At 50.9% G+C, this 24,799-nt stretch overlaps 1 protein-coding gene across 1 annotated transcript in view; it reads right to left on the bottom strand.

The window, feature by feature from the left end:
* Positions 1 to 24,799, bottom strand: part of AGBL1 (AGBL carboxypeptidase 1) — a 119,622-nt gene that overhangs the window by 48,354 nt on the left and 46,469 nt on the right. Inside the window, 2 exon segments of the mRNA XM_049783946.1 lie at positions 2,274 to 2,403; positions 21,156 to 21,336. Coding sequence (XP_049639903.1) covers positions 2,274 to 2,403; positions 21,156 to 21,336 — 311 coding nt within the window.

A 24,799-nucleotide genomic window follows, 5' to 3' on the forward strand; every position in this document is an offset into this window, starting at 1 on the left:
AGCACACCCCAGTGGGGATTGTTCGGGAGAGAGAAGAAGATGGATTCATTTGGGAAGAAAGGAAGGGCTGTGTGGCCTAAAGTCCCCATCACTCCAAGCTGGACTCAGTGAAGTGTCTCCAACCCTAAGTTCTTGTGCCTCCGTTTCCCTGGTTGCACGCTCACCTGCCCTCATTGGGAGAGATACCCAGTGAGCGGGTCTTCACAAGACATGGAGCTAGCAGCAAACTTCAGGCAGCGGGCAGTGGATGGGTTCTTCCCCGAGGCAGAACCAGCACACAGAGAACCCGTGTTCCCCCCACCCTTACCGCCCCCCCCAGGGGGGATGCTGTCTCTTCAGCGAGAAAGAGCCAGCTCAGTGCTGGCATGTCTCAGGGCTCAGGACTCAAATGGAGGCGGTGGGGCCTCTGTTCTGTGGGGTACTCACTTGGTGTCATTCAACTTAAGTGCTTGTAAATGGGATGGACCACGTGCTCCTGGCCATTGCAGTGGGGGGACAAGTCCCAGGAAGTGCCAAATTATTCCAGCCCTGGGCACTTTTCCTTCCCTATGGGAGGCCCCCAGAGTGTCATGGTCTATCAGGTAAGGTAAAGCTGAGACGGAGAAAGGGAAGGGAAGGTGTCAGCGATGGGTCCCCCAGAACCACTGGCACAGAGGGGGCTCCTGGTTGCTTCCTCAGCCCCATCTCCCCGTCATTCTTTCAGCCAAGTCTGGGCTTTGGGGTGAGGTGTGTGTGTCTTTCTGTCACTACGTCTGTCCAAATGTCCAGTGTATCTAAAGCAGCATGTCCAACTATGAAAGTGATATTTCCCAGTATGTCTGTCTGTCTGTCAGTTTGTCGCCAATGAGTCAAGCCCAGCGTCTCCCCCAGATCTGAGTCTCTAAAAGACCAGGATGAAGCTCCAGGAAATATGTTCTCGTAAACTCAGTAGTTTGGAAACACCTGCCACCCCTTCCCCCAACCTACAGAAACCCAGACAGCGGTGCGACCCTCCGGGCAGACCAGAGAGCTGAGCACTGGAGCGTGAGCTCTGCCGGCTCCCCAGGAACACGAGGCTCTGCCCGCCGGCTGCTCCCTCCCACGGCTCCGATGGGCCCAGCAGGGCACGAGTGTGCAGCTGTCGTGTTTACCGTTAATTACTGTTTATTTATATTTTTAAACAAGCCTTTCACCTGTCACGCTTTAAAATAAATGTTCTGCTCTTCAATTAGGCTTGTCAGAGCAGAGAGGAATCTTGTTTGCACGTGAGCACTGCAACACGCTACAGACAGAAGCCTAGCTTCGCCCACAGGCCCCAGAGCACCCCAAGGTCGGCACCCTCCCCTCCTATCTGGTCTCTCTGGCCATGGAGAATGGGGGTCCAGGAGAAAGGTTTTTCTCCTCCACAATAAAGACTGGGTCCTCTGGGACTGAAGTGTCCAAGTCCCCCGTCACCCGAGTAGGGTCTAGCGTGATATTTCTGGAACATTCTTCCAGACATGAGACCTCAGGCCACACCAGAGGGCAGACTCGGATGATAGTACTCGAGGGCTGAGTCTGGGGCCTTTGATGGTGCAGCTGCGTGTAGCTGGTTGAGAGGGGGCAGAAGGAGGTGTTTCCCTTGCATGTACCCCACCCCCAGGACCTCAAGGTCCCCGAACATCTCCAGAAGTGATCCCCTAGACCTTAATCCAGGAGTAGCCCCTAAGCACGCCCAGGTGTGGCCCCCTCCAAAACCTACAGTGGGGCACACCAGGGCTACTTAGTGTTGCCAACAGGTTCCTGGACCCTGCAGCTCTCTGGAAGAAAATCTCCCTGATCTCAGACATCACCCCCAGTGATCCCATACCAGACCTGTGGTCCTTCACCAATGGTCAGAAAACCCCAAAACAATGACTACAGACCCTGAAAATGGAAGGAAACGGTAAGCCAGGTAAGCCCTGAACCCACCTCCCAGTGACAGGGAAGCCGTCATCCCCAGAACCAGGGTTCACTGCAGGAAGAAGCCAGGTCAAGAGTCCCCCTTATTTAGTTCTTGCCAACCCCCCAAGCGCAGTCAGGTGTGCCACAAGCCCAGGTTCATACACCATATGGATGTGGCCATATGCCATTGTGTGACGCCAAGGAGGTTGGGGGTGGTGCCAGAGAGCCGTCACGAAGGGCTCTGCTCTAGAATTTAGAATTTCTCTAGAATTTCTCGAGAGAGCCCCCCTCCCCTGCACTCCCCCCTGCACTCCAGGACCCTGGGAATCATCCTCAGTTGGGCCCAGAGCAAAGGCATAGTGGGGACTCACCGTGGGCCGCCGGCCCTGGAGGCTCAGGTACTGCAGGAGGCCCTTGGTGTGGTAGACAGTGGGGTGGAGCTGGGCACTCGGTGCCTGCCAACAGCGGTTCAGGTCCTCCCCAAGTAGCGAGCACCGGTGGCTGCAGAGTGGAAAAGGCACATGTACGGTGAGGGTGCGGGGAGCACAAGGGAGGAGCACTGAAGGGAGTATGGAGAAGGGGAGCAATGCAGGGAGCACAGGAAAAGGGTCGCACAGGGAGGGAGGAACCATGGGGAACACTGGGAGAGGGGCAGCATAGAGAGTGGGACTTCCATGGAGCACAGGGAGAGGATAGGATGCACAACAGGGCATAGAAATGGCAGAGCAGGCCATGTGCCCTCCCCGCTGTCCACTGCCCATTGTATGTCCATGAGTGATGCTCACCCAGCAGCAGGTGGCCCAGTCACTTCCCCAGGGCTCATTTCACCCAGAGCCCACAGGGCCAGGAGATTTTTTTCAAAGGGTGTTTTGTGGGGTGATGATGAAATATGGCAGAGCACAGTCCTCCAGCACCCGCAAGCTCAGAGTAGCCCCTGAACACGGTTAAGTGAGATCCAGCACCTCAAATAACAATAAAAAAAAAAAATCTCAGTGCACACTGGCCTCGGTCCCAAGGTACATCAGGGAAGGCTCCTGCCTTTCATAGGGCCAATCTGGGTTTGATCTCCAGCATGATCTCTGAGCACTGCCAGAAATGATCACTGAACACAAAACCAGGAGTAACCCTGCGCATCACTAAGTGTGGTCCAAAAACCCAAAATATAAAACAAAAAAACAAGCCCTCTACTGGCCTGAGAACATGGTTCATTGAGCCAAAGACAGTGATGCGGCTTCTAAAAAGAGCCTCTCTCTGCCCCCCCACCGCCCGTTTCCCTGCAGCCCTGCCCGCCACGCTTGAGAGTGAACCCTGATACAGTGAAAGCAAAGTGTGTCCATTCTGAGTTGTTTTGACACCCTGATTTCACAGTCTCGTCCCAAATGTCCCTGGGAACCGTTGGAAGGATGAACAAGGACAAGGTGAGAAGCCGAGAGGAGGAGGGGGAACAAGACGGCAAGTGTGGCCTGAGTCAGTGTGACCAGACCCAGGGCCCATTCGCACAGCCTTCTGGGGAGGCCCAGAACCTACCAACAAATGCCCCCCCACCCCTCCCACAGAGACCCTCCTTCTTAGAGCTAACATCTAAAGCCAGTCCCCATGCACTCTTGAGTGCAGAAACAGACAGGCCCCCAAGTCTGGAATGGCAGCTGCTCTCCCAAGTCACCTGCTGAGGCCCAGACAAACCATCTCTAGGCAGGAAGATCCCTTAATCAATTTTGCAAAAAGAAAAAATAAGGGCCAGAAATGAAAAATAAAACTGAACAGATCAACTACTGATAATGAATGGTGATTATATCTGTCATGTTTTTGTTTGTTTTTTTATTTACTTCTGGGTCTTTGGGGAGGGCATACCCAGTAATGCTCAGGGGTTACTCCTGGTAGGCTATATGGAACCATATGGGATGCTGGGGATCAAACCCAGGTTGACTAAGTACAAAACTAGAGCCTTCCCTGCTATGCTATCACTCCAGTCCCTAACCTTTCTTTTTTTCTTGTTTTGTTTTCTTTTGGGGCCACATCCTGCAGGGCTCAGGACTTACTCCTGATGGTACTCAGGAAACCCTATTGGGTGTTGGTGATCAAACCCAGGGCAGGCAAGGAAAATGCCCTCCCCACTGAGCTATCACTCTGGCCCCAAATTTTAAAAAAAAATAATAATCTTCCTTAGAAGAAAGAATTTCTCATAGCCCCATAAGAAAATAAGAACTGAGAGACTGGTAATTGGGGCCAAAGTGATAGCACACCAGTAAGGCATTTGCCTTGCACACAGCTGACCCAGAACGGACCTGGGTTTGATTTCCATTATCCCATATGGCCTCTGAGCCTGCCAGAAGTGATTTCTGAGCACAGAGCCAGGAGTAACCCCTGAGTACCACTGGGTGTGACCCAAAAATGAGAGAGAGAGAGAGAGAGAGAGAGAGAGAGAGAGAGAGAGAGAGAGAGAGAGAGAGAAGAGGCTGGTAATCAGCACATTTGCTTTTCCCCCTAAATCCAGAATTCACAAATGTCCAAAAGGGAAGATGAGAGGAATTTCCGCTGAAGGGAACGAGGCAAAGATGAGAACAATGTCTGTGGTTCCTCAACACTAAACAATAAACGTGCAGGAACCAATGAACTGCGGGGAGACATCAACCAGAAACAACGATGAGAAACCAGATGGGGAATGACATCTGTTTGCAGCCACTAAATAACCATTTTTAGCAGAAATCTTTGGGGTGACCAGTTACATACAGAAAGGAGGATGCCAGGGAAAGGGGGAGCAGGGGTGGCAGTAGGCCATCTTAGCTCCAATTCCCCCTGTGGATGCTATTTACCCATGTCTGTGATCAGATAAAAAGAGAGGGTCCCTCTTTGCTGGGTCAGATTCCCAGCAGAGTTCAAAGGGTGAAACCTGGCTGTGACAGGAATGTGTCTCCCAGAGGCCATCTCGTTCCCTAAGGACAAATAAGTCCACTCCTCGAGGCTTTGACTGACTGTCCCTGTTGGTCGGGCTCATCTTTAGTAGTTCAGCCACACCCTTGAATCTGGGAGTCCTTTTAGCAATATGAGAAGCCAAGGCAGCCTTGAGCTAGATCCAGGCACCAACAGGCGGGGGAGAAAAGCCATCCTTGAGCCATGCCTATTTTAAGCGAAACGAGACATCTTAAGATTAAGGGGAGTTAATATAATTTTTCATCTCTTTATCAGAGAGAACAGTTACCAAGTAACGCTTGGAAGGAAAGAATCCAACCCAGGATGAAACCTGCTTCTCCTCCTCTTCACGCCTGCCCCCAAGTGAGATTTAAAAAATGGAGCTTTTCCTTATTAATTGTGGGGGGGGGGGATGGCATCTTCCCGGCCCAGGGCAAGTTAGGATCCTGATGGCATCTGAGTCCAGATGCACGGTCCTTGTCTCTGCAATCTGCTCTGTGGTTGCATGGCCATTGTTGGCCCAAACCCAACCAAGACACCTGCTGGGCATCATGTGGGAACAGTGAGGAAATGACACCAAAGGGAAAACAAAAGGCTGGGGTTGGGGAAAAAGCCCCTGGGGGTTGGGGATATGGATGCTCCCCTGTAAAATCAAGTTGTAAACAAATAGACACAAAGGAACCGGGGATGATCTTTGTTTTGAGTGAAATAATGTGTAACTAAACAACTCCCTTTTGTGTTTAAAAATTGAGATGGGAGGGGCTGGAGTGGTGGCACAATTGATAAGGCATCTGCTTTGCTGGAGCTAGCCTAGGACGGATCACAGTTTGATCCCCCATTGTCCCATATGGTCCCCCAAGCCAGGAGCAATTTCTGAGCGCCTAGCCAAGAGTAACCCCCTGAGCATCACCAGGTGTGGCCCAAAAAAACAAACAAAAAAAAAAAAAGATTTGAGAGGGGAACTTTAAGTCTTGGTCTATTGTTCTCTGCAAGAGGCAGGAACCCCAGATCCGAACTTATAAAAGAGGTTGTTATTTTGCATAGGCTCAGTAAAAGTTGGCTGTAACAGCATCAAGTTTAAATTGTATATAGCATTCTCAAAACTATCAGCTTTTTCCATATCTTATACATTTCACAAAAAATTTTAGACTTCTCTGAACATAAACATTAGAAGCTCTCTACAGATAACACTTAATCTGAAATTTCTTAAACAGTTTTACACCAGCACTGTAATAAAAGTTTAGATCACCCAAGTTCCTTTTCATAAACTTCTCTAAACAAAATCCCAAGAACATTTCTGCAAATATATATACACAATTTGGAAATAAGTTTGCTAAAACAATCTTATAAAGAGCACTGTAATAAGAGTATAATATCCAAGTTCCTTTTCCATTGACTTATGTGAACAAAGAGATTAGAACATTTTTGCGGACATAATTTGAGAATAAGTTGCTACATAATATACACAAACACCTGGGCTGGAGTGGTAACGCAAGCTGTAAGGCGTCTGCCTTTCGACATTAGCCTAGGACAGACCATGGTTCGATCTCCCAGCGTCCCATATGGTCCGCCCAAGCCAGGAGCAATTTCTGAGCACATAGCCAGGAGTAACCCCTGAGCATCAACGGGTTTGGCCCCAAAACAAAACAAACAAATACAAACCAAATATACACAAACACCACAGCAGTTGAGAAACATTCACTAGGATAACTGAGAACTTTTTATAAATCTAACAACACTATGCATTTCCCCAAAATTGTGCAAACTATTATTAAGCCACTGAAGCTGGATACAAAATTTTCTGACTGCAGTGGGGCAAAGAACAAAACAGTAGCTATTAAGATCCATACAGATAAAATACAGTTTAACCAGCGATATAGTAACTGATGCAAATAGGGTCAAGAGATTAACCTAGAAGAAAGTTAATTTTTTGGAGGCAACCCAGGTGTAGGAGGTTCTGAAAACAGCGTATCCTCAGTTGAGCTTTGGCTGAGCTTGGATTCACCACCCTCTGTGGTGGCTTCTGGGGTCTCCTGGATAAGCTTCTCAGCTTGGGGAGTTGAGGTCCTCGCACAAAACGTCTCTGGTAAAAGAAGTTGGTTGGCATTGGCATCTGAGATACTGCCTCGAGTCTTCAGCTCTTTCCACTTCACTGCCTTCTTCAGTCCTGCCTGAGTGTATCTCTGCTACCATGGGTGGTAGGGTGGCTGAGCAAGATGGGGGATGAAGCAACAGAATCTATGTTGATTGGGAGCATATTGGCTACCTTTCATTCTGCCAGGTCCAGATACATTAGTAGCTTTTGGTCCCCTCTCTCTCTTCATAACATCAAACTTCACCGTCTCCCCATCTCCAATGCTGCACAGAAGCTTCCTGGTATTGTTTCACCTAATAGCTCTCCAGTGAACAAAGACATTTTCTTTGGTGTCATTTCTGTTGATAAATCCATAACCATTCTGGACATTGAACCATGTAACAGTGCCCAAGACTTGGATTGCCAGCACTGGCTTGTCCACCTGACTCAATGCTTGGGGTGAGGGAATACCTCGAGTTGCGCCATTTTTAGACTCTGAGTCTGCAGGGATGGTAGCTGGCTCATCATCATCCTTGGGAGATGAGGGTCTCTCTGGTTTAGTGCCAGTAGTCAACGATAAATTCTCAGCCCTAGGAAGGCCTTCAGATCAAGAAATCATCACCTCTGGGAAGGCATCCTTCCACTCTTGGGGTATGTGCACAGGAGAATATCTAGGGATCCTGGCACGTAGTCCAGAGTTAGACATACAGTTGGATCAGAGCAACATGAGGCTGTTCAGAAGGGGGGGCCATGTGCACCAATGTTACAGCAAAAGGCATGGCACATTCAGTCCAGCTCAAGGGGGCTGTCATGGTGATTATCCACCAGAGGGTCATGTCATTCACCATCGTTGGGGTTTTCCCAGGTCCTTAGGATTTGTTTGAGTGTGCGGTATCTCTAACCCCTGGTGAATGGGTCTGAGCAGCGTCATGCATGAAATAAACCAAACGAGGTTGATGGTGAAACACATGTAGTCCGGCAATTTTTTTACCTCGTACCCCAAGCAAGCTGCCTACCAGATCTGCTTTTATTGAGTACAGAGACCACCCCCCAGGTGGGTGAGTAAAGACAGAGTAAGGGCAGATAGCTCGGGCTATCCTGAGCCAGTTTCACCCAGGTTTGCATGTAAGATAATCTCTGTTTTGGGGTAAAATCCATTTGTAAACAAATAGATATGAAGGAATCAGGGATGATCTTCATTTTGGGTAAAATAAGGTGTACTCTAACACTCCTCCATGTATCTTCTGGCCAATGAGCTGGAGAGAGGGTGACCAAGATGGTTTGGGTGTCTGAGGCTCTGAGCAGAAGCAGGAGGGAAGGACAAAGGCAGGACCAGCAGATCCTTGAGTCAGGGCAGTGGTATCCCCCTTATGTCTCCACCCAGCACCTCAGTCCCAGTAGACTCCAGTGAAAATCACTAGTGACCAAAACTCACCTCAGCGCCCACTGAGGGCTGATAATGTCAACCTTGGGAGGGTCCATTTCCCCACTATGGCTACAGCAACAGCCATGTGCCTGGCAGATGGCAGAGTGCTGAGGTGGTTCCTAGAGCAACAGCACCAAAAGGTAGACTTTGTAGCTCAGAATCATGGCAGGGAAGAAACAAGGAAAGCAACCCTGGTAAAGTCCATATCCAGGAAATAAGGCAGTTGGCAAAACCCTCCAGCGAGTACATGGTGGGAAGCTTGTCGCAAAGGACGAGGGATGGATTGAGGAGAAAGAAGAAAGCACTGTGACAGAAGAGTTGGGAGGGATTACTCTGGACAGGAACTGGGTGCTGAGAGGAGGTAAAGTGATGTGCAGGAAACCCCTCTAGTAACAACAGTGTCTGGTGGGAGGAGGAGGGAGGGAGAGAGAATGTGTGTGTGTGAGAGAGAGAGAGAGAGAGAGAGAGAGAGAGAGAGAGAGAGAGAGAGAGAGAGAGAGAGAGAGAGAGAGAGAGAGAGAGAAACAAGGCAGGAAAGATATTACAGGAGACCTGAGACATGAATAGCATAGGCAGGGCATTGTAACAACCCAGTTCAATTCCCCAGACCCGCAGAGACCCCTGAAACCCTCTCACGGACCCCACTGACAGCAGAATCCCAGCAGCTTTGTACCCCCAGGTCCTTATGCTAAACCACTGGTCCCTTTGACCAAGAGTTTCCAGGAGGAACCTGGAGCCTCCAAAGCATTATTCATGTGGGTCAGGGGTCTTGGGTACTCTGACACTGGTGTGGGGGGTGGACAGCTACATCAGGGCCTGTCCACTTCAGTCCCAGGCCCTGCCGGTGTTTCTGGGTGCCCAGAAGATAATGCTGAAAGAACATTTTCATTTTTATTCTCCTCTCCTCTTCCTCCTACTCCTCTTCTTCGCTTCTCCTCTTCTTCTCTTCTCTTCCTTTTCTCCTCCTCTTCCTTTCCTCCTACTCTCCTCCTACTTCGCCTCTTCTTCCTCCTCCTCCTCCTCCTCCTCCTTCTTCTTCCCCAGACCCTTATGATTAACCCCATTCATGTGCCATCCTCTTTGAAAGAAAACAAAAACAGACTGAAACACAGCCCTGCCATCATTCCAGCACTGTGAGAAGACATGCAGATTTTCTTTTTTAAGTTCGGGTGATAAAAAGCCCTTCTGTGATGAATAAATGCAATCCTGTTATTCTCTCATTAGCGGAAGCCTCAAACCACCTCATCATGCCAGTTCCTAAAACCAATAATCAATCAAGGCACGTAATCAATGGGGGAGAAAACATGAGAGCAGAGAGAACATCTGGCTGGAAATTTTTGCCAACAGGCCGAGAGGCTCTTCTCAGAGCCGAATATTTTTGTGCTAATTCCGATCCTAAACAATTGCGTTTTTCTCGAAGAAGCATTTCCGAGGCAAAGGCCTTACATCAGACACCCAAGAGGGACAGAAGATGCTCGAATGCAAAATAATAATAATAATAATAATGTGTCTTAAATAGCAAATTGAAATCTGCCCTGAGCCCCTCAGCCCCTGAGCCGGCTGCCAGGCCCTACTACGCAAGGCCCACCACTACGTGAAGGAGACGGAGCAGGGATGAAGAAGCAATTAATTCGGAATCGGGGGTCAATTATAAAGAGGAAAGCATAACAGCCATTTATAATTACAAGTTAATGTGCTATGTCTCCCTGGGATATTTCTAATTATGAGATGAAGGACTCTATCTCCCGTTAATAGAATTTTCCAGTGCCGGTTTAAAAAAAATCTTAATGGGAAGGATTTTTGTTTAAATGTAGGAGATTGTATTCCAGCGCTCAGTCGCGATGTCTCTGGGAGAAAACCCCTTCTCTGAAAGCTCTGGAAAGGATTTTTTAAATATTTATAAATCTTTCGACACGGAGGAGAACGTGGGAGGAGGTGACAACAGGCAAGAAACTCAACCTGGGAGCGAATGGAAGCAGCTGGAGATGAGGACAGAGACGGGGTGCAGAGGCCGCATCTGCTTGGGAGGCCAACAGAACTTTCTGGAAGCCAGGATTGACTGAAAGTCCACCTGGATTGGGTCAGCCCCGAGCCCTCTCTCCCAGGTTCTCGGATGAGTCCACAGTTCCTCCACTTTCTTTCAAAGGATCCACAGTGACCTGCATTTCCCAGCGTAGGTTTGTTTTAAGAAGGTCCATATCCAGGGGATGCTGAAGGATCTTTTCTGCCAAGGAAATGCGTCAAGACACGCCAAGAGTGGAGCTGGAGCAAGAGCACAGTGGGGAGGGTGTAATTGGTTGAACCGGACTTGAGTTTAAGTCTTGGCATCCCATAGAATCCCCTGAGCACAGCCAGAAATGATAGCTGAGAGCAGAGCAGGGATTCAGTCCTGAACACCGCTGGGTGTGACCCAACAAGCAAACAAACAAAAGGCATGCTGGGAGTGATGCCTGAGCACAGAGCCAAGAGTCAGCCCTGAGCACTTCAGGGTGAGGCCTAAAAAAAAAAAAAAAAAAAAAAACTGGGGCTGGAGAGATAGCACAATGGTAGGGCGTTTGCTTTGCACACAGCCGATCCAGGACGAATGGTAGTTCAAATCCCAGCATCCCATGTGGTTCCCAGTGCTTGCCAGGAGCGATTTCTGAGCACAGAGCCAGGAGTAATCCCTAAGCGTCACCGGGTGTGACCCAAAAAAATAAAAATTAAAATAAAACAATAAAATAAACAAAAATACTCTGGGCAGTAGTTCATGTAAGTTTGGCATCCTCAGACCTAGAGGACTGGTTTGAGGGGACAGCGAGGGAGGAGACAGACGTTCCTGAACCAAGACATGAAAAGAACCCACTTCCGTCAGGGGCCATGCCAGTTATATGGTGGGAAACCCCCAAGATGTTGGGAGCAAATAATGACAGACTGTGGAGGTGAAAACGCAGGATTTGCTGGAAAACGCCATCACCATTGGCGAGAGCTGAGCAGCTCGCAAGAGGGCAAGAAGGGAGATGTGGAGACAGTTTGGGGTGCAGAGTAAATTGCAGGACTGACTTTCCAGTTGATGATGAAATGGGTGTCATAGGATGAGACTAGGGGAGATGCGCAGGGGCCCTGACACCTTTGGGGACAGCAGAGAATGAAGGGACCCTACTAGGAAACTCAACTCCAGCAGCTGATATGAAAAGTCATTCACGTTCAATGTTTCACTTATTGTCTGCCAATGACATCCATGTTCAGTTTGTGAGAAATTCATTTTTCTTCTGGGTGGTTTTTGCATGCAAATCACGTGTCAATATTTTGTAATTAAAGAGAAATAGAAAAAAAATAAAGAAAATGACTTGGCAGCTTCCAAACTAGTGAGGGGGACAAGAAAGGAATTTTTAATAAATGATCATTCTAGGGGCTGAAGTGACAGCACAGAGGTAGTGTGTTTGCCTTGCATGCAGCTGACCGGGGACAGATCTAGGTTCGATCTCAGGCATCCCATTTAGTCCCCTAAGTCTCCCAGGAGCGACTTCTGAGCACAGAGCCACCGGGTATGGCCCAAAAGGCAAAAACAAACAAAAAAAGAATGATCATTCTAAAGAGGTAAAGATAAGGACTTTAAAAGAAAGGGGGGGGAGAAAAAATAACTATAACCAATAGGTCAAAATTAGTGAAAGAAATTCATCCAAATAGATTAATGCTCATAATACATATACAACTTAGTGGCATATAAAAAGACATGTGGCATATTCTAGAAAAAAGAAAAGAAAAAAGTCATAACCTCCCAAGTACAAACTCTTCTTACACCGCCAGAGCAAGACTGGAAACGTTTGGAAATGAAAGAGTTACCAGATGAGTCAGCAATAACAGTCTTGGGTGGGAAACAGGCTGTAAGACAAAGGCAGAGGGTTCCAAGGACTAATAATATTGTTTTTCGACTTGAAAAGAGATTGATCAGAGAGAAGCCGGGGAAACAGGCCAGAAATGGGAGCTACACAGTCCAAGTGCTTGACTGATCTGAGAATAACCATAAGAAATCATGAGGTTGGGTGGAGAGATGCGTCTGTGTCGCGATCAAGGACAGTCAGGACACTCGGGGCTGGAGGCTGGGTCAGAACCCACACTGGATGCAGATGGCCTCTGGACCCTCCCTTTGGTCTGCCCAGCGGGCTCAGGCCATGGCGAGGGGCTCAGAGGTGAAAATCTCCTATGTGAGGGGTCAGAGCTTGAGTCTGGGGGGCACACAGGAAGGAAAACAGGCAGGAGGGGCCCTTCGTTCAAAACTTAGCAGTCGGAGCTGGGCTGGGGTTGGGAGTAGAGCCTGGTCTGCTCCTGGACAAAGGCAGGAGCCCAATTTGCCACCCTGTCTGTGCAGGGTCCTAGCTGGGGACAGGGGGAGGATGAGCGAGTCTCAGGGAGGGGGGTGGCCTGTGTGCTTCTGCCCCGCAGTCTGGACCCTGCGTCCCCGCCACTCCAGCTGCAGGATCCTGCCTACAATTAGTGGCCATGACGCGGTTCCCTGGTTCTGAGACATTTTCAGGCTGCAGCTGGCTGGCGGGCGGACTGTCAGCTCCCAGCTGTTGTTTAGCTGAGACGCCACCGCCAAGGCTGTGGGCCAACAGGACCGGAAACCAAATTGGGGGCTGCGCCGGGAGGCCAGGATTAGCTCACCGCTCTCCAAGTCGGCCAGGTGGGCCCCACTTGTTGGGAAGCAAGCAGGGGGGACTAAAAACTCATCAAGAGACTTTGGGGTGTGTGTGGGGAAGTGGGGTGGGGAGGCTCACAGGACTCAGCCAACTGGGCTGGGCATTTCAGAGCTGGGGACCACCAGGGCCATCTCAGATGTATAGGGAAAGGGGGTATGACCCATCTAGGTTAGATCCCCAAGCACCCCACAGGGTTCCCCCAAACCCCACCAGGTATGGGATACTTGAGTGCAGAACAGGAGCAAGTCATGAGCACTGCCAAGCAGGGCCCAACAACCAAACCAAATGCAAAATAAAGTGGAGGACAAAAGATGAATCTTTTATGGGAGGTCTTCTCCACCAAAGCTATTGTCAGATGGACGGACAGATGGAAAGACGGATGGACAGACAGATAAGGTCTCTCCATGGCTGAGAGAAGGGCATGTGCCACTGCGCCATTACAGTCTCCACTGCACGGACATCACTGGAGGGGTGATGGGCTCCAGAAGGTCCATGTAGAAACGGGTGCATCTTTCTGGGTGAGGCCCAGAACACCCAAGACATGAAGACCTCCATTACCCACATGAAATTACGGGGTGCGGATGATTAACCAGGTGTCGACGACTTTCCATGCAGAGACCAGCAGAGATTCTAAAAGTACATTATCCATGGTGCTTCACAGCATGGAAATGAAATGGGAAAAGAGGGTTACAGAACAAAGTTTCTGCCTCCCCAGGGGGACCATGAGGACCACAGAGTGGCCAACAAAGGCCGAGGGGGGGAGGAGGAACCCTCATGGTTTGTTTAAACTAGAAGCTGCCCCATTTTCCCTTCCAATAGAAAATTATTCCCCCACCCCCCACATGCCAAGCCATCGAAGTTGGGTGATGAGAGAGAGAAGCCAGGGGTGCTACTGGGAGATGAAGGGACTCAGAGGGTAAGTCTGCAGCGCCAAGTGGGGATTCTGCCCAGAGAAGGAAGGATGGTTGGATAGAGAGAAAGAATCCCTGGGAGGCCCCAAACGGAGACTTGAGATGTAAAACTGAAGTCTTGCGGCCACTGGAGAGATGGAGCAGGATTTGCTATTCGGGCAAGGAGACAATTCCAAGTCCCACATCAAGGCCTTAAAAGGAGGAGTATGTAGGGTGTGGACAGACAGATGGACGGACAGATGGCCCTTCACCACCCTGATATGCAGGAAAGACGCAGGATGTGCTGGGGCGCTGCCACATTCACTTGTACCTCACTGAGCTGCCCCCTGCTCCATCCCTGTATCCTTCCAGACTCCGTGGCCCCAAGGCTTATCCATAATAGACTCATGGGTTTCCTGCACCCACCTTTTTGTATCTGAGTCTCCCTCCAGGCAGCCACAGAGGTTACCAATGGGCCCCACTGATCACAAGGAACTGGGGCTAGACTGTGTATACAGCAGGCTTGGGGCCATGGTCTGCTCCACCATGGCATTCCTGGTAACCCCACCTAAGCTGCAGGTCACTATGAGCTGCCCAACAGCAGGAGACATAGACACATACAGGGAGGGTGATTCGAAGTGAGCTTCAGGGGTGGCAGGGGTGTGTGTGGTGAGAATAAGGTGACAGAAATCGATAGGGAAATTTGGTTGGGACTTTTCTCAACTGCCACCACCACCACCATCACCTGTTGAACTCACCAAAGCGTTGAGAAGTTCTTCAGAGCAGCTCTACAGAGAGATAGAGATGAGAGAGAAGCAGGAGCCAGATGGACAGGGTCAGGCTCAGATGTCCCCTAAAGGTCTGTGTGTAGGGATCTGGGGTACCCCTACCCGTCTGGGCACTGCCCCAGCATTACCCTTAGACTCAGGCAAAGTCCTGTCCCTATACTGACTGCAGGAAAGCCCCATTTGGTTGATACACCCTGCTTTTGATTAGTGGAAACAGACCCATCTCAACAGACCACGGGGGCCACCTCTGAGGACTCAGAGATGACAAGGCAGTGGTTCAGGCTGCCTCTGGCTCCATCACTTCCATGGGCTGCCCCCCAACCAATGCCAGCCTATTAAGATTCTCAGCTCCAGGGGCCGGGCGGTGGCACTAAAGGTAAGGTGCCTGCCTTGCCTGCGCTAGCCTTGGACAGACCGAGGTTTGATCCCCCGGTGTCCCATATGGTCCCCCAAGCTAGGAGCAACTTCTGAGCACATAGCCAGGAGTAACCCCTGAGCGTCAAATGGGTGTGGCCCAAAAAAAAAAAAAAAAAAAAAGATTCTCAGCTCCAGGTGGCAGGTTCTCGGGTCCACATTACAGGTTCTTGGCTCCAGGCTGCAGTTTGCCAACTCCACGTTGCAGGTTCTTGACTCCAGGTTCCAGGTTCCCAACTCCAGGTTACAGTTTCCCGACTCCAGGTTGCAGGTTCTTGACTCTAGGCTGTTGTTTCCCAGCTTGAGGTTACAGGTTCGTGGCTACACATTGCAGGTTCCAGGCTCCATGCTGCAGTTTCCTGACTCTACATGCAGATTCCCTGCTCCATATTAAAGGTTCCTGGCTCCATGTTGCAGTTTCCCAGCTCCAGGTTACAAGTTCCTGGCTCCCTGTTGCAGGTTCTAGGCTCCATGCTACAGTTTTCTAGCTCTGCTTGCAGGTTCCCAGCTTCATGTTACAGGTTCCTGGCTCTAAGTTGCAGGTTCTTGGCTCTAGCTTGCAAGTTCCCGGCTCCAAGTTGCAGGTTCTCAGATCCACATTGCAAGTTCCTGGCTCCAGGCTGCAGTTCCCCAGCTCCAGGTTACAGGTTCCCAGCTCCACGTTGCAGGTTCTCAGCTCCAGGTTGCAGGTTCCTGGCTCAGGTGGCAGGTGCTTGGCTCCTCAGCCTTGCTTCTTGCTTGGGGGAAAGAAAGTGCTCCCTGCCCTGACAGCTCCAACCATGCAGACAGGAGCTCAGGCCCTCCTCAGGACAGAGCAGGAGGGAAAGGATTGGCCTCAGCAGGTGATGTTCAGCAGGTCCTCGTTAACCTTCAGGCTGTGCAGGGAACAAGCAGACGCAGTCGCTCAGTCACGTGCTCGGGCAGCTGAACGGCAGCTCCCGCGGGCTAAAATAGCGGCTGCTCCATTTGGAGACGTCGGCGGCATTTAGGCCGCCGGATTCATTTAAGCCGCATCTGTGTCGCAGTAATTGCAGGGGGAGGCAGCGAAGTTTGTTTATTTTAACTGCTCAATGTTTATATTTCCAAAACCAGTGAAACTTTTCTGTAATGGCTTCGGAGATTTTCTTGAACCATTGCATCCACCCAAATCTCTCTGTATCCCTCAGCCACAGACAATAGGCCGTGATTGGGGCTGGGAAGTGCCACCTGCTTCCAGCCCTCAACACCAGCAACCCTGCTGCTGGGGGAAGACCCCAGCCTGCAGCATAGGCTCCTGTGGGAACCATGAGGACCCAGAACATGAGGTCCATTAGAGACACTCAGTCCATACTGAGCGTCCTAGCCAGGAGAAGTCTCCAATGCTTACAGGGCAGAGACCAGACCACGAGCCACAGCACAGGACCACGGGCCATAGAACCAGACCATGGGCCACAGCATCAGACCACAGACCAAAGAATCAGACCATGGGACATGATGCACCCCACACAGCCTCAGCTAACCCCCCCCCAAGTCTGTGCTCTTCTCCTGAGACACAGAGCTACAAATGCACCCCCTATGTCTGCCCCCATGACCCAGCATCAACACACATTCACTCCCTGGAACTTTAGAAAGGGTCAATAAGATGCTTATCATCGGTTCTAGAACATTTCACCTTTCTGTCATACACCAGACTGTATCCCAGGACCCTTCTCTGAACTCTAAGAACAAAACCCCCAGCATACACGGATACCTGTGTGCATGGAAGAATAGCTCGCAGCTTAAGTGCGTTCTTTAGGGTTTGGGGAAAGCGTGGCACTGTTTTTCCACAGCCACCATCTTTTGAAGGCATGTTTCTCCCAGGAGGAAATGCCAGGCAGAACAAAGCTGGATCTGCTCCTCAAACATCCGTGGGGCACCCCTGTTCACAAGGAAGGTGGAGTGAAGCCTATTACCCTGTTACAATGCTGAGATGAGCGTCTCCGCGTTGGGATAATGGGCAGTTTCCGTTTCGTTCTAGCCGACCTCTCACTTCAGTACCACCATTAGCGCTCTCTCCAATTAGAGTGTGATCAGATCAAAGACAGCTTCCCAAACACACACTCTCATAACTCCACTCTCTTCACAACATGGGAAAGGGCCTTGTCATCAGAAAGCTGGGGACAGAGGTAATTCTCGGGGATGCGGTCACCATACATCTGAGTGTTCCCTGAGTGGGTACTGATGGCTTGGTGGTCCCTTGCTTTCCCTGGAGACAGTGAGCAGGAGGTCACTGCTGGCCACTAAGGTCACTGCTGGCCCCTTGGAAGCCTTCACTCATGTCCGGCAGCAGGGGGAAGATGGGACTAGGGCAAGTTGCTTTTTGCAAAGACTTACCCCATTCATCTCAGAGCGAAGTGTGTGAGAGAGAAGTGGTTGGGAGAAACCAAAAGCAGTGGCCAGTGGGGGGGAAACTGAGGCTGAGTTTCCAACCAACGTGTTCCAATACCACTCAAGGGAAGCCAAGAGACTGGCGTCTGCCCAGGCAGGCTGGAAAACCCTCGCAGGGAGCATCATGATCAGAGACTTACTCTGGAATCCGTGTTTCAGAAAACTCCCCAGGACAATCCCTGGACAAGGCATCTTACGAGGACAGAACAGAACCAACTAGTCAGAGGAATTTGGAGCGAACAAGACAGAAAAGGACCCACTCGTCCAAGCCGCCCCGTGTTTACTCTGCTTCAGGGGAGCTGCGGCATCTCACAGAATGAGTCGTCCAGACTTGGGGGATGATTTTGTGTGTGTCTCCCCAGTAATTATCTCCTCAAACTCAGACTCAACACCCCAGGGTTCTTCTTGGCTGCTTCATGAAAAATCCTTCACTCCGGCACCTTCTCCCCTGCACGGCGTCACTCTGTCTCCTTTGTAGGAGTTGGCGCAGAGACTGGGCTGTCAACACACATTAACTGGGGGGACAGCAGGGCCCCCCCAGCTCCCACACAGGGACAGCCCTCACAGCCTCATCCTGCCTTTGGGGAACCCCCCACTCCCAACCACACTCAGCACCAGGCCTGTCACTTCGTAGAAACACACGCAGCACTTTTTACAGAGGAGACAGAAACGAGAGAATATGTTCCCTTGTCCAGGCCCCACTAGCAGAGAGCCAGGCCTGCCCAGGCCCAGAGACTCATCCCTCAGCAGTGGGGACCCTTTGCACCCCACGAAAGCACGACTCTTTTTTGTTGCTGATTTGCTTCGCAGTCTCCCACACTCTCCTCTGCTTCCTCTGCCAGACCCCGCCCAGCTCATTCACCATGGGGTACCATGAATCCCCTCACATAATCTCCCCCCTTTTTCCTTTCTACCTTGCCCAGTCCTCTGGGCATGGCTGCTCTGTCTTGAGTTTCCAACCAGGTCTAAGGGAGCGACTGTGTGCAAGGAAAGTTAAGCAGCATTGATCACCACCTGCTTAGGGCAATAAAGTGGGTTGAAGCATTTCCCCAACCAGTGCCTATCTGTCTGGATGGAGCTGACTAATTTGGGACATCACTGGGCCACAGCGCCCCCTGCTGCTGGCACCAACGGAGCCAGGAACAGCCACCTGGGTCTGGCAAGTGTCCATTCCGAACCCCACAGATCCTCCTACCCACAGAAGGTCTGTCTGGGACCATGATCACTCTCAGGGCCCAGTCGACCCCAATCTAGCTCAGCCTAGCCCAGGCCAACCCAGGCCAGGTCAGCCCAGTCCAGGCCAGTTTTGTTCTGCTCAGTCCAGTGAAGGGAGGGAGGAGGAAGGAAAATACAAAGGGAGGGAGGAGAAGAAGAGAAGAGGGGAAGGAAGAAGGGAAGAGGAGGAAGAGGAAGTGAGAAAGAGGAAGGGAGGAGAGGGAAGAAGGAAAAAGGAGGAAGAAGAGGAAGGGGAGGAAGGAGAAAAAGGACGAGAGGAGGAGAAAGGGGAGAAAGAGGAAGGGGTGGAGGAAAGATGAGGAGGGAGGAAGGAAGGAAGGAAGGAAGGAAGGAAGGAAGGAAGGAAGGAAGGAAGGAAGGAAGGAAGGAAGGAAGGAAGGAAGGAAGGAAGGAAGGAAGGAAGGAAGGAAGGAAGGAAGGAAGGAGAGGAGAGGAGAGGAGGAAGAAGGAGGAAGGAGAGGAGGAAGAAGGAGGAAGGAGGAAGGAGGAAGGGGTGAGGGAGCCCAAAGGAACCATATCCCCCCCTCACTGAAGCGCCACCTGGCTATGGTCTGCCTGATTGGCCTTAGCCAAGCACAGAGAAGGCCCCAGAGGCCTGAGGACAACCGGGCCCTCCTTCCTGCACCCACAATGCCACAGGTGGAAGGGGCAGGAGGCAGCGTCCCGTCCTTTACCTGCGACTTGGGATTTCCCAACCTATACTGGAAGCTGAGGTGAGGAAGGGGGAAACTGAGGCCCACTTTGCCCATGCGCACCCCCTTTCTTCCCTGGAGCTCCCACAGATGGAGGGCCAGGAGAATTCACCACACAGTGCCCTCCCCGTCTGCCCGCGTGATCAATGAGTCTGTGCGGCTGGATCGTTTTGAATTTAACGCTGCTGGGAAGTGAGGGAGGGGCGCAGTTGGCAGACGCAGGGCATTAGCATTCGCACGGTTTACAGCCGCATAAATTAGGTTTACGCGGGTATAATTAATAACCCCAAATTGAGAAATAATAAATAGTAATATTTACTCGGAACTGCTGTGTCTGGGGACGGCAAGTAGAGAAGGCAAGTTATCCCCAACTCCTTCTCTGACAGGCTTCTAGAACTTTCTGCCCCAGCACCAGGCTACAGGAGTATGTGCAAATGACTCAGCAGGGCACACACACACACACACACACACACACACACACACAACACCCCTTCCTCCTTCCTCCTCTTCTCCTTCTTTCCTTCCTTTCTTCCTCCCTCCCCCTTCCTCCCTCCCTCCCTCCTTCCTCCCTCCCTCCCTTCCTTCCTTCCTTCCTTCCTTCCTCCCTCCTTCCTCATCTTTCCTCCACCCCTTCCTCTTTCTCCCCTTTCTCCTCCTCTTGTCCTTTTCCTCCTTCCTCCCCTTCTTCTTCCTCCTTTTTCCTTCTTCCCTCTCCTCCCTTCCTCTTTCTCACTTCCTCTTATTCCCCCCATACACACACACACACACACACACACACACACACACACACACACACACGCATACATGGTCCTCATCCGAACTCAAGGAAATGAATAGGAACAGCTGTTGGGGAGTCACATGGGCCCTAGGATCGGGTCCCGAAAGCTGTCTCAGCCCACCCTTTGGGAATGTAGTGCAGGTCTGCAAGGGGGATTGGTGTTTCCTGGGCAGCTATCTCCCCTTCTCAGAAAACGGAGTACCACAAACACACCAGGACCCACCTCGAACTCCACTGGCATAGGAAGTGGGCAGCAGGCAACCCACCCTCAGACTTGGAAAGAAAGTTAAATGTGGGGGCCGGAGAAATAGCATGGAGGTAGGGTGTTTGCCTTGCATGTAGAAGGATGGTGGTTCAGATCCCGGCATCCCATGTGGTCCCCCGAGCCTCCAGGAGCGATTTCTGAGCATAGAGCCAGAAGTAACTCCTGAGCGCTGCTGGGTGTGACCCAAAAAACAAAAACAAAAACAAACAAACAAACAAACAAACAAACAAAAAAGAAAGTTAAATGTGTCCCTTTAATGTCCCATAAATAAATCTTTTAATCTGTAGGGTGAAAACATTCCTCTCAGGGATCCCTTTCTGGAATCTTTGAGTGTGAAAGCAGATCTGGGAGTTAGTTCCCTGGCCCAGGGGATCCCACCAGAGGGAGATAAGAAATCAAAACTCTAATTAGCAAATTATGCTACCTACCCCATGGTACTGTGTCCTGATGGGTCTACTAAGTAGCAGGACTCAGGTGTCAGTGGCACCAGGACAATCTGGTGGCTGGTTCTAGGGTATTACCACCCCATGGAACTGTATTTGGTTGGTATTAAGGTAGCATGACTCTGTAGGACCAGAACAGTCTGGTGGTTGGTACTAGGTATTACCTTGTGGTACTGTGTCCTGGTGGTACTAAGTCAGCATGACTCAGTGCTCTGTGTGCTACGGTGACAAACGCAGGGACCCACGTACTTGCCGTTGACAACTCCATCCGGGTTGAGCATAGGGATGACCTTGAAGATGAAGTGCTCCCTGAGGAGGCTGGCCACGGGGTCTCTGCTGAGTAGGAACTCCAAGGCGCCCTTCATCACCCAGCTGCCATTGCTCTCACCTGGATGCACGCGCGCTGTCAACACCTGGTAGGGCTTCTGTCCTGGAAGAGACAGGTGAGGCCATGTCCAGACTGAGTTGTTGGCCTTATTCCCCCATGGCCTCTCCTGCCAAGCTGAATTTTTTTTTGGGGGGATGGGGTGGGGGTTACACCCTGCAGCACTCAGGGTTTACTCCTGGCTCTATGCTCAGAAATCGCTCCTGGCAGGCTCAGGGGACCATATGGGATACAGAGATTCAAATCACTGTCCTTCTGCATGCAAGGCAAATGCCCTACCTCCATGCTATCTCTTCGGCTCCCTAAGCTGAACTCTTGGGAACCTTCCAGGGCCAGTCCTGGGCTCTGGGAGCAGCTGTATCTCCAAGGGTGGGATCCCACAAAAAGCCTCCATCCCTGTGAGAGCTGGCGAACCCCTGCTCTGTCCCCAGGGAATGGCCCCAGACACGGACACTCATGCTCTAGGAACCTGGTGTCTTTGAGAAGACACGAAACACCACAAAGGAACGTTTGAGGGGTACTGCCCCCCCCCACACACACACAGTGCAGAGGGGCCGGAATTGTACCCATGGGGTTACTGGCAACCTCGAGGGGTGAAGGAAGCAGTATTTCTTCCCTAACATTAGGCATGTCCCCATTCCTAGCTGGGCTCTCCTCTCATCTCCCCTCACCCCTCTTCTCCGTCCTTTCTTCTCCCCACCTCTCCGCCCCTCTCCTCCCCTCTCCTCCCCTCCCCTTCCTTTCCCTTCTCCTCTCCCCTTCCCTCCTCCCCTCCTCTTCCTTCTTTGCCTCTCTTCTCCTCTCCTCTCCTCTCCTCTGCTCAGTGATTGAAGACTACCCCACAGCCTACTGGCGTGTCAAACTTATGAGCCTTTCAGCAGGAGGAGTAAACGGTCCACCAGAAAGCCCTGAACCAGCTCCCGCAGCTGCCACTGGCCACACAACGGGTGTTTCTCCCCATAATTGACCGTTTGGCTTTGAATAATTCATCAGAGGGGCAGGCACTTGCATAGATAGATATAGATTTAGCTATTTTTCCCTCTTCGATGTATAAAATAGGTCCCAAGGGCCTTTCAGCTCTGAGCAGGGCTGTGCGCAGTGTTGGCTGCACCGATGTCCCTGCAATGATGCCCACAGAAGGGACGTGAGGTTGAGAGCAGCACCCTGCTACCAGGCCAGTCACCCCAAGTCCTATGCCTGTGTATCTCAATGCAGTGGAGCACTAGGGCACTATGGTCTACGGCAGCCCCGGTGCGGCCTGACAAGGGTCCTGCAGGGTGGAAGATCTCCCCTGCTAGATTCATTTTGTCCTGGGCAGTGAAAGCGGGTCCCATATGGCCAGTGAAGGGAAGCCCAGACACCCTGTCGCAGCCTCAGCAGTGGAAGTCCTGTCCTAGGACAATCTCAGGCCCAGAAGAGCTAGAGTGGCTGATACCTGCCTTCCTGGGCATGAGGCCCAGACACATGCCCTGATTTCCTGCATCATGGAACTGAAGTTTCCCTACTTCGGCAACTACAGGAACTCAGCCTGCACCCCAATATTCTTGCCACTGCATTTCCCTCCATTATGGTTACCCCAGAGACAGACCCCACACACACAATCCCAAGATGGCGGGGATGGCAGCTCTGTGTGTGGAGCTGGCATGGATGGCAACCCCATGGGCTCCATAAAACAGACTGTTGTTTCCTAGCTCGCCCTAGAGAAACGTATGTGCAGCGGGAGACTCAGACTCAACATTAATGCCACTAGTGCCCAATTAGAACACACACACACACACACACACACACACACACACTGCCACCATGCATGGCTGGGAGGCCCAGAGCCCCCTGCCACTGGGCTGGAACCCAACCATGATGGGGCATCCACTCCTTCCAGGGACAATGAGAAAAACAGGGCAGAGGTTCCCAATGACCCTGGACAGGGTGAATGTGGCCTCCCCTGCCAGATGGACAGAGTTAGGACCCAGCCTCTGGGTCCTCTGGGCCAGGACATTCCTGGGAAGGGTCATTTGTGTAAACTCGCTCCTCTCTAGAACCTTTGGGCCTGGTTCTAAAAACTCAGGATCGGGGCCAGAGAGATAGTACAGAGAGGCGGCCATTTGCCTTGTATGCAGTCGACCCATGTTTGATCTCAACATCCCATAGGGTCCCCTGAGCTGGCCAGGAATAATTTCTGAGCAGAGTCAGGAGTAACCCCTAAGTACCAGTTGGGGTGCCCCTCCAGAAAAATAAATAAAAACCCAAAACCTCAGGACAACTGATGTTGGGGACCCAGAATGGAGAGATGGGAAACCCATCCCAGGGACCAGACCAACACTTTACTATTCATTCTTTCTGCTCACCCGGCCCTTTCTAACCTTGGTTCTTTCTTTGGGGGAGGGGGGCTACTCTAATGGGGGCCCCAAGTCTCATGCCATTCCAGCAATTTTCGTACTTGCACCTCTTGGTTATATTTTTATCCGGGAGCCTTCTTTATCCCTGACTAATAGGCTGTCCTAAAACTCGCTGTCAGGTGATCCATTATGATTATCCAAGTTTGCTTTGCGTTTACATGTGCAGAACTTCTCAAGGGCCATCTTAGCGTGCCTCTTGTTAGCAGAAGGGAAATCACATTCACTCGTACCCATCGGATGGCACAGGCAAAAATAGCTGCTTTAATCCAATCACTTATTGATGTCCCCGAGATGTCTGGACTCTCCTTTCAGCCGCCTTCTTTTCTGTTTGCTGGTGGGGGTTCTCCTCACTGTCCCCCTTATCTCCCTCTGGACAGAGCTCGGGTTGATAGCGCTCGATAGATTCTGCATTCTCCTCATGCTGCTTTCAAAAGTATAGATTTTTTAACGTCAGTGTTCTTAGTGGCTATCTTTATCTCATAAATCTTCAGAACAAAAGTTAAATTATTTACAGAGTGCCCCCACACACACGCTAAATATGACTGGAACGATGGCATATTGGAAGCAACTATAAATGCTGCCTCCCTCTGACTGGAGCGGTGAGGGTTCCTTTTGGCCGCAGGAAACTATCGATCCCTTTTTGTCACCAATCCTAGCTCAGCTGTCCTGTGCATCTGTCGCCTGTTTGACCATTCTCTCTCAGTCACCCGCCTCTGTTCTGACTTCAGTGTGTCCACTGATGTCTCCACTGGTGAATTCTTTTCATCTTCTTGATGGTCGCTTCCTCTTGGCTTCCTTCCCCTTTGGAAATGTGGCATCTTTCTGCTGGCTGACACTTGTCGTTTTAATCATCACTTTCAAAATCACCTCTCTTCCCTGCCTTGGATAGTATCTTTTAAAACTTTCTTTTTGGGGGCAGGAGGGCTGGAGTTATAACACAGCGGTAAGGTGTTTGCCTTGCATGTGGCCAACACAGGAGGGAACCTGGTTCAAATCCTGGCATCCATTATGGTCCTCAGAGCCTGCCAAGAGCGATTTCTGAGTGCAGAGCCAGGAGTAACCCCTGAGCATGGTCGGGTGTGACCCAAAAACAAAAATAAACTTTCTTTTTT

The sequence above is a fragment of the Suncus etruscus genome, chromosome 11 (assembly GCF_024139225.1).
Source record: "Suncus etruscus isolate mSunEtr1 chromosome 11, mSunEtr1.pri.cur, whole genome shotgun sequence".
Taxonomy (NCBI): Eukaryota; Metazoa; Chordata; class Mammalia; order Eulipotyphla; family Soricidae; genus Suncus; species Suncus etruscus.